General features: G+C 42.0%; 1 protein-coding gene across 1 annotated transcript; it reads left to right on the top strand.

Moving 5' to 3' along the window:
- Positions 1-14,216: 14,216 nt before the first annotated feature.
- Positions 14,217-16,001, top strand: lrrc10 (leucine rich repeat containing 10). Its single transcript, XM_043709771.2, has one exon. The coding sequence runs from the start codon at positions 14,217-14,219 to the stop codon at positions 15,057-15,059; it is 843 nt and encodes a 280-aa protein (XP_043565706.1). The 3' UTR covers positions 15,060-16,001.
- The last annotated feature ends 73 nt before the right edge of the window (positions 16,002-16,074 follow it).

Below are 16,074 nucleotides of genomic sequence, written 5' to 3'. Positions count from 1 at the left end.
AGTAGCCTTGCCTCTGGATTACTAATCCAGCGACATAACCATTACCTTTTTATTGTCCTTCCAAACAGGTGTTGCACTTATCATGAGAATTTTGAGTTAAGGTAAATATAGATCAAAAGACCTTTTTTAAAAAGATGCATATCTGTTAGATCCTATGTCTGTCCACTATATTTGCTTCTTGCGTTTAGTTACGTTATGATGTTTGTATGGTCACATGCATCTTAATGTTAACTGTATGGGAAATCTTGCTGCTTGTGTAAGCAGTACAGTTGTTGTGAGGAGTCCTGATGGGTAGGTAGGGACTCACCCACTAGGCCGTGGATTCTTGGTAACACTGTGCTTGCCCAATGGGGAAAGTTCCGCCTGAATGGTATCACTTTTCTACAAGGAATGTATTAGAACATAAAACAGTACAACGCAGACCTTCGACCCTTGATGTTGTGCTGACCTTTTATTCTACTCTAAGATCAAACTAGCCTTCATACCCTTCAATTTACTATCATCCATGTGCCTCTCCAACAGTGCTTAAATGTCTCTAATGTCCCTAATGTATCTGACTCTATTACCACAGTGCATTCCATGTACCCACCACTCTCTGTGTAAAGAACCAACCTCTGACATTTCCCCTGCACCTTCCTTCAATCACCTTAAAATTATGTCCCCTCATGATGGTCATTTCTCTCTGGGAAAAAGTCTCTGATTATTCACTCTATCTATGCTTCTCATCATCTTGTACACCACTATCAAGTCATCTCTCACCCTTCTTTGCTTCAAGGATAAAACCCCTAGCTCCTTCAACCTTTCTTCATAAGACAAGCCATCCTAGTAAATCCCATCTGCACCCTCTCTAATGCTTCCAAATTCTTCCTCTAGACCAGAACTCAACACAGTATTCCAAGTGTGGTCTAACCAGGGGTCTGTAGAGCTGCAGCATGACCTCCGGGCTCTTAAATTCAATCCTCCTACTAATGAAAGCCAACACACCATCCACCTTCATAACAACCCTATCAACTTGGATGGCAACTTTGAAGGTATTACTGTTATGGACCAAGCCAGACCCCCTCAAAACATTTCAAGAAAGTAGCCTGGACCCTAACTTTGCTAGTTGTTTTAAGCAGGTGTAGTGTGGATATTTCAGCTGGTCAATCCACTTAGTTTTAAAAAGAACTGAATTTATTTACAAGATTACTGAATGAAACAAAAATAAAAGAGAACAGAATACAGAATAACTTAACCTATCTGAAAATCTAACAGATTATCCCAACTTAATGTTGCTGTTCCAAATACTTGCAACAATCCCCATAAACAGACCTTGGCAAAAAAGGTAAAAGCAAGCACAGGGCCTTACAGGAGAGAGAGAGAGAGAGAGAGATGGCAGACAGGTTCAGCAGGGAACACTGTCTTCTATGTAGCTGTTTCTGGGACCAGCAGCCTCAAACTGACTGATTGATTGCTTTCAGTGAACAACCAGACTGCTAAAACCAAACCTAACCAGAGCAAAGCTGAGCTTGGAGAACCAGTCACTCCACTTTCATTGTACAAGTGTTTCTTTTAAAAGCCTGAAAGCCTTTTGTCTGAGGCAGTACCTGTTAGCTATAATCATATTGGCCCTAAAACCTATTGAAAGCCAGACTTTTCGGCATTGCTGCTTTTACAACCTCTCTGAAAAATAATGGCTAAGGACAGCATAACCTTGTTAAAGGAATAGCATCATCACAATTATCCAGATCTGGTGCATCCATGCATGACTGGTTTGACAGATTTATTTTTACGTTAGGGATGTTCATGTATTTCATAGAATTAAATCTGTAATGTTGGATAATCTTGGTGATGTGAAGAGCCATCCTTACAGCAGAAGAGCACTGAGGAAGGGTCACGTGACCTGAAACATTAACTCTGATTTCTCTCCTCAGATGCTGCCAGACCTGCTGAGCTTTTCCAGCAATTTCTATTTTTGTCTCTTACAGCAGAAATGTCCTGCAGGTTAGCCTAGTTAGATGGAATGGTGGCAAGCAACTCTCTAGTGAGAAATACACAGCAAAGATATCATTCATCTGATGTGCCCATATAGAAGTGTGGTGCAGGATACTGATGAATATTAAAAGTACATCAGTTATTGATGCATGTGCATTTGATGTCCTGTCATGAATACATTTTCCTCATTTTATTGTGTGTAAACACCTCAAAGTAATTTCCATTGTAAATATATTATTTGTTGCAATTTCAACAATTGTGCCAGCCATCAAGAATATTGGGGAAAATCTAAAAGAAAAAATACTCATGCCTAAATTGCACTACTTTACAATTAAATAATAATGCCTTGAATGAAAATTAAGCACTGGAGTCATAGAATCATAGAGAGGTACAGCACAGAAAAAGACCCTTCGGTCCAAACCGTCCATGCCAACCACATATCCCAACCCAATCTAGACCCAACTGCCAGCATTCGCCCCATATCCCTCCAAACCCATCCTAATCATATACCCACCCAGATGCCTTTTAAATGTTGCAATTGTACTAGCCTCCACTACTTCCTCTGACAGCTCATTCCAAACACGTACCACCCTCTACGTGAAAAGGTTGCCCCTTAGGTCTCTTTTATATCTTTCCCCTCTCACCCTAAACCTATGCCCTATAGTTCTGGATTCCTCCACCCCAGGGAAGAGACTTTGTCTATTTATCATATCCATGCCCCTCATGATTTTATAAACCTCTATAAGGTCACCCCTCAGCCTCCGATGCTCTTATCTTTATTAGGAAGGCCATTGTATGAAACACAAGTCCATTTTTGTGGTGAGCTGAGTAATAATGGGGATAAATATAAGACATGAGACTTTAACTGGGGTTTGATCAATATAATGTGTATATCATTTTGAGGCAGAAGGCCACCAACGTATATTCCTTTCTCGCAGTTTTCTATGCTGTGAAGTTCAAATTGCATGAACCAAATACTCTTCCAGCATACATCTCTATCACTACATCATAAGATAATATTCAAAAGTCTAGAGTCTCAGAGTCTCAGATCTGGCACATCTTCTGAGTTAAATCTTAATAATATAATTGGATTTTGAAAAAAAAGTCATTCATTCAGAAGATTTTTTTCATTAAGTTGCAAATGCATTAAACGCTATGTATATCTAAGTGTAGGATAAAATGATAACTGTGAAAATCTCAACTGGTAGTTAAGATCAGTGACATATTTGGCAGCTTGGTTATCATCTTACTTTGAAAATTAATTTTCTGGATATTTTTATCTCATAAGGAAACCCTTACATTTTTCTATGTTATTTGATTTTGTATCAACAATATTGATTTGTAACCTTCACTTGCAATCTGTTGGTTCAGCACTAAAGGGACATCTTGACCTGCTACTGCTGATAGAACATTGCGATACAGCATGTTATGTTTACTAAATTCAACAAAGTATTGGGAATGTAAACAAGCTACAGGAAAATTAACCATTGTAGTGTCAGCATATGTGCAGTGAACATTTATGCATTTGAACATTTTCACTCTGGGCACTATTTTAATAATTGCATAATTTACAGGAACAAAGCTAATGGGATCCTTTATTTAATGTTTATTTTGTAGTGTATACCTTGGCTCAATAATTGCACCCTTGCCTCATGGGTTCAAGTCCAATTCAGGGACGTTTGCACATAATCGAGGGTGACACTTTAGCAACATCTCTTATGTGAAATATCAAATATGGATCCTTTCTGATCGTTTGGGTGATATAAAGCATTTCATAGCACTATTTGAATGGGGGAGCTGGAGGACACTTGGGGATGGAGTTCTTCCAATCTGATGGCCAAAGTTTAGTTCTCAACACACTACTAAAACACATATTGCTTCTTGTGAGATCTTGATGTGCATGAACTGACTGCTATACTTGTTTACATTTCAACAGTAGTGTTGAAACACTGTTCTCCTGTGATGCAAAGCTCATTGGGAGTTATGAGGGTGTGAAAGGTACTGTGGTAATGCTATCTATTCATTTCTATTGACTTGCTGTGTGACTGAGTTCATTGTTTTTAATACTCGGTACTTGTTAGCCTTTAGTTACTTTATTTTGACAGAACTGGAATTACTTTTAGAACAACTATGTATATAAAGAAGCACAGTAATAAATATTCAGCATTCTTGGATTACAGCTACATAAGCTTCTGAGTGCACTGCTTTTGAACAGATAGTCTAAAAGTCTTGTTATAGGTACAAGATTTTAAAATTAACCTTTTGAGAAGTGTTACTGTGTACCCAGGATTTAGATGCTTAGGTGTGATGGAAAGAGATGTAAAAAGAATGGGGGAGTTGCATTACTGGTAGAGGAATATTTCACAGGTGTACTGATGGAGGATACATCAGACGACTCAGAGAGGCAGTATGGGTAGAACTCAGGAATAGGAAAAAAGTGAAATCAAACTGCTGAGGGTTTACTACAGGCCTCCCAACAGCCAGTAGAGATAGATGAGAGAACATGTAGACAGATTTTAGAAAGATATAAAAATGGCAGGGTTGTTGTAATAGATGATTTTAATTACCCCTGTATTAACTGGGAATTGTGGGCTTAGACAGTGCAGAATTTGTAAGAACAATTCAGGAGGGTTCCTTGACACATTATGTAATCAGTCCAATCAGAGAAAGACCTAGTTTAGGGAAATTAGCCCAGCCAGGTGAGTGAGGTTTCAGTGGGGGATCATTTCAGGAGAGGTGACTATTATACTGTGCGTTTTAAGATACTCATGGATTGAGATAACAGCAGTCCTTGGGTGAAGGTGTTAAACTGGGGGAAGGCAAACTACGACAATATTAGGCAGGAACTGGAGAGTATTGATTGGAGGTGGCTGTTTGAGGGTAAATCCACATTGGACATGTGGGAGTATTTCAAATGTCAGTTGATAGAGTTCAGGAGCAGCATGTTCCTGTGAGAATGAAGGATAAGTATGGCAAGTTACATGAACCTTGGATGATCAGGGATGTTATGACCTTGGTCAAAAAGAAAAAGGAAACATACATGAGGTCCAGGAGGATGGGAATTGACAAAACCCTTGAAGTATACAAGTCGGAAAGAACTTAAGCAAGCAGTAGAAGGACTGAAAGGGTTCATGAAAAGTCATTAGCAAACAGGATTAAAGAGAATCCTAAAGCTTTTTATACATATATAAAAAGCAAGGGGGTAGCCAGGGAAAGGGTTGGCCCACCCAAGGACAAAGAAGGGAATGTATGTGTGGAGCCAGAAGAGGTCTTAAACGAGGTCTTGAATGAATACTTTGTATCGGTATTTACCAAAGAGAAGGAATTGGTGGAGGATGATCTCAGGGAAGGGAGTGTCAAATTTCTAAGTCACGTTGCTATTAAAAAGGAAGAGGTGTTATGCATCTTTAAAAATGTATTAAGATAGATAGGTCCCTGGGTCCTGATAGGATGTTCCCCAGAATATTGAGGGAGGCAAGAGAACAAGTTGCTGAAGCATTGATGGACGTTTTTGTATCCTCCTTGGCCACAGGTGAATTCCCAAAGGATCGGAGAACAGATCATGTTGTCCCATTGTTTAAAAAGGTTAACAGGGACAATCCAGGAAATTACAGGCCTGTGAGCCTCACACCAGTGGTAGAGAAATTATTGAAGAAGATTCTCAGAGACAAGATCTATAAGCATTTAGAAGCAAATGGACTGATTTGCGATAGACGGAATGGTTTTATGTGGGGCGGGTTGTGCCTCACTAACTTGTTAGAGTTTTTTGAGGACGTGATGAAGATGGTTGATGAGGGAAAAGCGGTTGATATTGTCTACATGGACTTCAGTAAAGCCTTTGACAAGGTTTGCCTCAAGATAAAGATACAAAAGATAAAGATACATGGTATGGGGTAAGTTGGCAAGATGGTTACAGAACTGGCTTAGTCATAGGAGACAGAAGGCAGTGGTGGAAGGATGCTTTTTGGAATGCAGGGCTGTGACTAGTGGTGTTCTGCAGGGATCATTACTGGGACCTCTCTGTTCGTGATTTACATAGATGATTTGGAGGAAAATGGAGCTGGTCTCAGTAGTAAGTTTGCGGATGATACAAAGATTGGTGGAGTTGTGTATATTGAGGAGGATTGTCAGATAATGCAGTGGGATATAAATCAGTTGGAAGCATGGACAGAGAAATGGCAGATGGAATTTAATCCAGACAAATGTGAGGTGATGCATTTTGGAAGGTCTCATACAGGTGGAAATCATACAGTGAATGGTAAACCCTTAGGAGTATTGATTTACAGAGATATCTGGGTGTGGAGGTCCAGAGATCACTGAAAGTGTCAGCGCAGGTAGATAAGGTAGTAAAAAAGGCCTACGGTGTGCTTGCATTCATTGGAAGGGTCATTGAATATAGGGATAGACAAGTTATGCTGCATTATTATAGAAATTTAGTTAGGCCACACTTGGAATATTGCATAGTATTTTCGTCACCACAATATTGGAAGGATGTGGATGCTTTGGGAAGGGTTCAGAAAATGTTTACCAAGATGTTGCCTGGTACGGGGCATTTTAGCTATGAAAAAAATGTTGGATAGACTGTGTTTTCATTGGAATACAGGAGTTGAGGGGCGAGTTTTGCACCAGTGTTTACTATTGAGAAGGCCGTGGAAGATAAAGATTGTGGGGAAATAGATGGTGACATCTTGAAAAATGTCCATAATACAGAGGGGGAGGTGCTGGATGTCTTGAAATGCATAAAAGTGGATAAATCCCCAGGGCCTGATCAGATGTACCCTAGAACTCTGTGGGAATTGAGGGAAGTGATTGCTGGGCTCCTTGCTGAGACCTTTGTATTTTCGATAGTCACAGAGGAGGTGCCAGAAGACTGGAGGATGGCTAACATGGTGCCACTGTTTAAGACAGGTGATAAGAAAATGCCAGGGAACTACAGACTGGTGAGTCTGACATCAGTGTTCGACAAGTTGTTGGAGGGAATCCTGAGGGACAGGATGTACATGTATTTGGAAAGGCAAAGACTGATTAGGGATAGTCAACATGGCTTTTTGTGTGGGAAATCATGTCTCACGAACTTGATTGAGTTTTTTTGAAGAAGTAACAAAGAGGATTGATGAAGGCAGAGTAGTAGATGTGATATCTATGGACATCAGTGAAGTGTTCGACAAGGTTCCTATGGTGGACTGGTTAGCAAGGTTAGATCTCATGACGAGCCATTTGGGATACAGAACTGGCTCAAAGGTAGAAGACAGAGGGTGATGTTGGAGGGTTGGAGGCCTCTGACCAGTGGTGTGCCACAGGAATCATTTATATAAATGATTTGATATGTACATAGGAGGTATAGTTAGTACGTTTGCAAATGACACCAAAATTGGAGATGTAGTGGACAGCAAAGAAGGTTACTTCAGATTACAATGGGATCTTGATCAGATGGGCCAATGGGCCAAGACGTGGCAGATCCAGTTTAATTTGGATTTATGTGAGGTGGTGCATTTTGGGAAAGCACATCTTAGTAGGACTTATATACTTTATGGTAAGGTCCTAGGGAGTATTGCGGAACAGAGACCTTGGAGTGCAGGTTCATAGTTCCTTGAAAGTGGAGTCGCAGGTAGATAGGATAGTGAAGGCGGCATTTGGTATGCTTTCCTTTATTGGTCAGAGCATTGAGCTGAGAGGCCACTTTTGGAATATTGCATGCAATTCTGGTCTCTCTCCTATTGGAAGGATGTTGTGAAACTTGAAAGGGTCCAGGAAAGATTTACAAGGATGTTGCCAGGGTTGGAGGATTTGAACCATAGGGAGAGGCTGAATCAGCTGGGGTTGTTTTCCCTGGAGTGTCAGAGGCTGAGGGGTGACCTTATGGAGTTTTATAAAATCATGAGAGGCATAGATTGGGTAAATAGACAAAGTATTTTCCTAGGGGTGGGTGAGTCCAGAACTAGAGGGCATAGGTTTAGGGTGAGATGGGAAAGATATAAAAGGTACATAAGGGGCAACTTCTTTCCTACAGAGTGTGTGTGAAATGAGCTGCCAGAGGAAGTGATGGAGGCTGGTACACTTACAACATTTAAAAGGCATCTGGATGGTATACGAATGGGAAGGTTTAGATGGATATGAGCCAAGTGCTGGCAAATGGGACTAGATTAGGTTAGAATATCTGGTCTGCTTGGACAAGTTGGACCGAAGGGTCTGTTTCTGTGCTATGACTCTATGATAGACATTTATAAGATTGTGAATGGCATGGATAGAGTGGAAAGTCTGAGGCTTTTTCCTAGTGTGGAGGGGTCAATTACTAGGGGACACAGGTTCAAGGTGCAAGGGGGGGAGGAGTTTAAAAGAGAACTGTGAAGCACATTTTTCACACAAAGGGTGGTGAGTGCCCAGAATGCATTGCCAGAGGAGGTGATGGAAGCAGACACAATAGAAGCATTCAAGAAGCACCTGAATGAATACATGAATAGGAAGGGAATAGAAGGATACAGATCCTGTAAGTGAAGATAGTTTAATATGGAAGAGAAAAATGTGTCAGTGCAGGTTTGTACAAAGTTAAAAATCACACACCAGGTTATAGTCCAACAGGTTTATTTGGAAGCACTAGCTTTCTGAGCGCTGCACCTTCATCAGGTGGTTGTGGAGTATAAGATCATAAGACACAGAATTTATAGCAAACGTTTACAGTGTTGGTAACTGAAATTATATATTGAAAAAGACATGGATTGTTTGTTAAGTCTCTCATCTTTTAGAATGACCATGTTAATTTCAGTTCTTTCATATGTAAATCGCAAAACCTTTTTAAAAGTTACATTCTCAAGTGACCTTTAACAATTGGTGTCATGTCAGCCCAGATAAGGTGTGAGGTACCCTGTGTGAGACTGTTTGTGCCACAATGGTCAGACTGATTCTAATCTAAAAAACGGATTTACAGAATCTTACATGGATTCATGCAGTTTTTGAGCAAAGTGTAATTCTGCAAGTACAATTCACCCCATAAACATGTGTGTGGGGGTGTGTGTGGGGGTGAGGGGTGGTTATGAGTGTCTGTGAGAGAGTGTGTGTGTATGAGTGTGACTGTAAAAGGGTAAATGTGTAAGAGGGTGCATGTGTGAGTGTATAAGAGAGGGTCTGGTGAGTGTATGGGTCGGTAGGAGAGGGTGTGTGTCTAAAGGAGTGTCTGTGTGCGAGTGTATGTATATGCAATGGCGTCACCTGTAGTGTGACATGAACCCAAGGTTTGGGAAGTCAAAAGGCCTGTTCCTGTTCTGTATTGTTCTTTGTACCTCTGCAGCACACAGCTCCTGGCTCAGAAGTTGTCACTCCACCAATAAGAGCCCCTCACTTTGATACAGATACATTATTTTCCTAATCAACCTGTTCACAGTTATTGGTCATACACTTTTTCATCCCTTAGGGCTTGAACCCAAGCCTTCTGGTTCATTGGTTCACTGCACCATATGAACCCATTGGTGTCTTATTAATCAGGTTAAAATGTATACATGTTATTCTAGGAAGACAGCAATTGTATAATTAATTATGACATTAATGCAATGAGCATTATTCGTGTTAGAATCTCTTGTGAGTAGGCCATGAATTGAAATTCCAGGGGAAGAAGAAAATGGATGATTTAAAAAACAGGGGACTAATTGAGCAAGACAGATATCGCAAATCTATTGTTCTCACTTTAAAGTTAATAAAACGTCCCTGCGTGAATACAGCGCTCTTTATATTCTGACATATGGTATATTCAGCTATTACCTCTGATTAAAGGTAGCGCACAAAAATATCAGCCGGGTGTTTCTGTTCGGTAACGCTGATTTTTAACTTGGTGCATTTTGCCTGAAATCCACAAAAGAATCGCGGAATTTTAAGCACAAATTCCACTCAATGCATCTCGTGACCCTTTGCAAAAAAACATTCAATCTGGCCAAGCTGCCAGCATGAATGAATCACCGCTGAGAGTTTATATTCACCAGGCTCGTTTGCAGACCTCTGAACAGATGAAAAATTACGCTGACTCGACTTGGTGCAAGGAAATAGGACTGTCCTAAGAGCTTTTAAATGTTTACTTTTAATTGCACCAAGAAACCGACCACTCCTCCCGCTATAACCGACGCTTTATAGAAAATTATGCATGTAAAGTCAGATCGCTCGCAAATAGTGATTAAAACATCTTTTTTGCAATGAATCAATTTTCAACTGCATTAATCAAATGCCAACCATTTACCGCTTGTAAGTATATCATAGAGTATTTTTCAAAACTATCAAGGCAGATTTTGTGTTCGGCGACATCTAAATAATTTTAAGATACTGGTGGGGAAAAAAACTGCCCTCCTCGAAATGACATCTCCGATTGTGTCAGACTGGAAATGCTACTGCCTGATCTGTGAGAGGTTATGAATTGAGCGAAACAGGCAACTGAGCAAAATAAAGGCAGGTGGAATCGAAGTGCAGTTACCTGCACCTGAAGTAGATGGTGCTGCATAGATTATATTGAAAAAGCAGAGGATTGAATATAACTACAAATCTTAGTCGAGTTGGGTTTTCAACGTGTCCAATCAAAGCAGAACTGCATTCGCTCATACATCACAAAGCTGAACTGTATACTATAGCTTCAACACTATAACATGAGGCAGTGGAGCTGGTGCCTTGATTAAATAGTACTTTGGTTTGATTTCAATTTGATTACCAGTCTAGTCACAGAGAGACAAAGAGAGAAATTGTGAACTCAGGAGGTTCAAATGCTTTGAGGGTGATCCTTAGAAGGACACAGAAGACTGCATAAGAAAGAAAGATGGCTGCAAAATATTCTATTCCCATTTTGAAACAATCCATTAATGTATAGAAGCATGTCTAGAGATAAAGTAGGTCCATAAAATTGCTTCAAATTGTCTGCAGAATGAGGGTAAGCATGTTCATGTTGGTAGAATACAGATTTAGGACTAATATTTGCGAGTTCTTCACACACCGGGTGACCTATATATGGAGTGAGCTTTTAAGTGTAGGCAAAATTCTGGAACATTTAAATAGAATTTGGTTGGGATTTCTTTTTGCTCTGTGGGCAACATTGGCAAAGCCACCATTTGTTACCTCTCCCTGCTAGATCATGTCAGATGGCAGTTAATAATCAACCACACTGGCATAGGTCTGGAATCACATGCAGGTTAGACCAGGTAAGTGTGGTCCCGAAATGGGCATGTGATTGACAATTAATGATTGTCACTACTCAGCTATTCCAGATTTATTAGTAGTATTTACAATCCATCAGCTTCCATGGTGGGATTTGAATCTCTGTCCCCACAACATTTCTTGGGGCCTATTGGACTAGTTCAATTATATAACTTCAGGGCCAACACTGCCTCCCTCCCCCAGTTAGCTGGACATTGTAATAACAAGTTGGTTTTCTAAATAGAATATTATCATTTAACCCAACATAAACTTGGGACCTTGTGTGATTAAATTATTTGCATTAACCTCTCGTGAAACTTCATGGAGCATAAAATAACCATGCGCATCGACAATACGATGATTTAAATGGAAAAGAATGGAAGAACATGTGCATTCTTCGGTTTTTTTTCTAAAATGTATGCATAGGATGTGGTTCTTACTTTTTTTGTCTGCAGTGACTTGTTAGGTCATTCCAGGGGCAGTTAAGAGTCATTCCTGGCGATCCATTGTCATATGTAGACAAGATGAGGTAGAGACTGTAGCCTTCATAGAATCATTAAGCTTGGAATTAGACCCTTCGATCCAACTTGTCCATGCCAACTAAGTTTCCCTCACTAAATTAGTTCCATTTGCCTGCATTTGGCCCACATCCCTGTAAACCTTTCCTATTCACGTACCTGTCCAAATGTCTTTTAAATGTCGTAACTGCAACTGCATCTATCACATCCTCTGGCAATTCACTCCTCACATGTACTACCCTCTGGGTGAAAACGTTGTCCCTCAAGTTCCTTTTAAATCTTTCTCTTCTCATTTTAAACCTATGCCCTCTGATTTTGAATTCCCCCACCCTAGGGAAAAGACCTTTGCTATTCACCTTATCTATGCCCCTCATGATTTATAAACCTCTATAAGGTCAACCCTCAACCTCCTATGCTCTAGTGGAAAAGTCCCAGCCTTTCTTTATAACTCAAACCCCCCCAGTCCGGGCAATTGCTTTTTTGAACTGTCCCCAATTTAATAATATCCTTCCTATAGGCAGGGCGACCAGAACTGTACACAGTATTCTAAAAGTGGCCTCATCAGTGTACTGTATAAAGACATGACATTGCAACTCCTATTCTCAATGGTCTGAGAAACGAAGGTATGCATGCTAAATGCCTTAACAACCTGCAATTTTCAAAGAATTACGTACCTGAACCCCAAGGACTTTCTGTTCGACAGCATTATAGATCGACATCCTGGGTTCTACCATTAACCTGCCCTTGTTCATCTTACCAAAACGCAATACCTCGCATTTATCCAAAACTTTATCTGCCACTTCTCAGCCCATTGGCCCAATTAATCAAGGTCCCTTTGTAATCTTAGATAACTTTATTCACTGTCCACCAATTTTGGTGTCATCTGCAAACTTACTCACTAAGCCTCCTAAATTTTCATCCAAATCATATATAAATCACAAATAAAAGTGGACCCTATACCAATTCCTGTGGCACACCACTGGTCACAGTCCTCCAGTCTAAAAAACAACCCTCCACCAACACCACCCTCTGATTCCTACCATCAAACCAATTTTGTATCCAATTGGCAAGCTCTCCCTGAATCCCATGTGATCTAACTTTACTAACCAGGTTCTGCCATGCCTTGTCAAAGGCTTTACTAAAGTCCATGTAGACAATGTCTACCACTCTGCCTTCATCTAACTTTTTGATCATGTCGTCAAAAAATTCACTGAAGTTAGTGAGATACAATTTTCAATGCATACAGTCATGCTGATATCCCTAACCAGCCCTTGCCCCTCAACATGTATGTAAATTCTAAAGGAAATTAGTGAACCAGCTGGATTTTTATGACAATCCAGAATGGTTTTATGGTCACGTTTAAGGCTTTTAATTACAGGTTTTTAAAATCGAAATCAAATTCTATCATCTCCCATGGTGGAGTAGGAACTTGGGGCCCTACTACATTACATAGGATTAATAGTCCAGTAATAATTCCACTATCCATTGCCTCCCTTTAGAGGGTAAAATCCACGTTGGTCAGACCGTTAAGGAATGGGAGTAGGCCATTCGGCCCCTTAAGTCTGCTTCACCATTCAATACGATCGAAAATGCCTAGGATTTGGTGGAATCGATTCGTTTCTGGCAGACGTGATTAAAATGCAAACGGTGGTGGAAGCGAGATAAGGCGGGGTGGGGGGAGCAGCCATACATACGCAACAAGAAAATATCGCAGGCTCTTGTTCAGAGATGATGAGAGGCAGCACTGGCTGGAATGTCTCTCCTGCCTTTGCCAGCTGTTGTGTCAGCATTTCCTACAAACCCTGTGGTTTGGCGCACCAGACAGAAAATAATAAATAGTTTCATTTATAAAAACGAGGGCTTATAAAATCTCCATGTTTACTCTGCGACATTTCTTAATTTATGAGAAGCAAGTTAAGGACAATGGTTCTGAGGATTTGACTTGAATTAAATGTTCTGGATCAGTGGTGCTGGAAGAGCACAGCAGTTCACGCAGCATCCAAGGAGCAGCGAAATCGACGTTTCGGGCAAAAGCCCTTCATTATTCCTGATGAAGGGCTTTGCCCGAAACGTCGATTTCGCTGCTCCTCGGATGCTGCGTGAACTGCTGTGCTTTTCTAGCACCACTGATCCAGAATCTGGTTTCCAGCATCTGCAGTCATTGTTTTTACCTCGTTGAATTAAATGTTGCCTGAACTTTGAAAAATCGAGTCATGTGTGACAGACCTGGCCGCATAATAGCATTTCAGTGGAGTGTGATTTATAGCCGACTGCTTTCAGGTTTGGCAAATATCTCTGACAAGAGCAGCACTTAGCTCTGTTGATAAGGAAGGGCGCTGACAATGTGTGCTGGATTCTTCCAGTGAAAGTGAACTTATATGGTCCTCACTGTAAGGTCACGTCCAACTCGCTCTGCAGCCGACACAGTGCAGTTATCAGGAAACCTCTCGGTGAGTTCCAACCATTTTAAAAAGCCAGGGGAACCTTTTCTTCCCCACTTTGCAAAGCTCAGGAGCAGGGGGAGCATTCTGCAGTTTGAAGGAACATGCAGCGGGCGCGGGAATGGGCAACGCTCTGATGTCCGTCGTCGCTTTCTTCCCGTCGAAATCGTGCCAGAAACTCGTCCTGGGCGGCGACATCGAGGAGATGCCGCCGGACAAAATGCTGGACTTGAGCGGGAGGCACCTGAGGAGGTTCCCGGTGCAGGCCTGCGCCTTCACGCAGCTCCTGAAGTTGTACCTCAGCAACAACAACCTGAGCAGCCTGCCCGCCGAGCTGCAGCTGCTGGGCCGCCTGCAGATCCTGGCGCTGGACTTCAACCGGTTCCGGGAGCTCCCCGTGGCGGTGTGCCGCCTCCGTCAGCTCTCCATCCTGTACCTGGGCAACAACAGCCTGTGTGACCTGCCGGCCGAGCTCAGCGCGCTCGCCGACCTCAAGACGCTGTGGATCGAGTGCAACTGCTTCGAGCGCGTGCCGCAGGTGGTCGCCGAGTTCCGGCAGCTGCGGGTCCTCCACGCCGGCTGCAACCAGCTGGGGGAGCTGCCGCGGGAGTTGCGGCGGCTCCGGCAGCTGCAGAGCATCTGGTTGCCGGGCAACCAGCTCGGCGACTTCCCGCCGGTCCTGCTGGAGATGGAGAGCCTGGAGGTGATCGACGTGGACCGCAACAAGATCAGGTGCTTCCCCAGCCTGGCGCACATGAAGAACCTAAAGCTGGTGATGTACGACCACAACCCGTGCAAGAACGCCCCCAGGGTGGCGCAGGAGGTCAGGAGGGTGGGGCGCTGGGCTGACTACCGCCCCGAGGACCACATTAAGTCACCGGCGGAGGTAGCGCCCGAGCAAGTGGGAGAGAGCAGGGACGTTGAAGCAGCAGCGAAGGCTGGACAAAACCAGGAGTTCGCTTAAAGAAAAGGTGTAAAGTCCTTCAGACAATTTTAAACCCCAATGTCACACGTGAGAAATGTAATTTTCAGGCTTCCAGTTTCGCTTTAAAATATGCAGAAAGTACTAAAACATTGATTTGTTTTCTTCTGAGGAACGTCAACGGAATGGGACACTGATATCCACCCCCACCCCCAGGACTCCATTACAAGTAGCAATAATTAAGCAAGGGAGGGCTCTTAGGCCCAGTGATAGTGACCCTATCTCTGAGCCCGGAGGCTCCCAAATTCAAATCTCAGCTGCTGCAGAGGTCCGTGGAGTCACACAGCACAGCAACACAGCCTTCGGTCCAACCTATCGATGCCGAACATAATCCCAAACTAACCAAGCCCCACCTGCCTGCTCCTGGCCCACAAACCTTTCCTATTCATGTACTTATCCAAATGTCTTATAATTGTACCCCCATTCACCACTTCCTGAGGACGTGCATTGCTCAGGCGAGCCACCCTCTGAACAGGTTGATTTGAAAAATGCCTAAAGCTAGACAATGCAGCAAATACTCATCAGGTTATGTAGCAACTGTGAAGGGAAGAACAGAGTTAGTGATATTAGAAATTTAAAACAATTTCAAGTACAAAGTGGGAGGGGTTTGGAACATAACACTTAAAGGGGAATTAAATGCAAAAAGAATTGCAAAGGAAGTAAAATGAATGGTAATAGGATACTCAAAAAAGAAACCTAGGATTGATATCAAAGGTGAGAACAGTCAGAGCAGAATAATCACCAGTTACTGTTCTATTTTATTAAGCAAGGGTATCAAGGCAGGCATATGGAGTTAGGTCAGATTAGCCATTTTCTTATTGATGGCCTACTTCTGTTCCCATGTTCCTAAGTAGTGTTGAACTCCATGTTGAGTCTGAAAGACCGTAAAACATATTGCCAAAAGATAAAGTTCTGTACCTCAAGTTTCTGTTGAATTTCATTGGAAGTTTAAGAGGTAGTAATGTTAGACTAAAGTGAAGAGTTGAAATAGCAGGGA

This window comes from Chiloscyllium plagiosum, unplaced genomic scaffold (genome assembly GCF_037043375.1).
Source record: "Chiloscyllium plagiosum isolate Xiang-an unplaced genomic scaffold, Cpla_swu_hap1 HiC_scaffold_19, whole genome shotgun sequence".
Classification (NCBI taxonomy): domain Eukaryota; kingdom Metazoa; phylum Chordata; class Chondrichthyes; order Orectolobiformes; family Hemiscylliidae; genus Chiloscyllium; species Chiloscyllium plagiosum.
The sequence above is the reverse complement of the archived record's forward strand: the minus strand, read 5'-3'. Positions and strand labels throughout refer to the sequence as shown.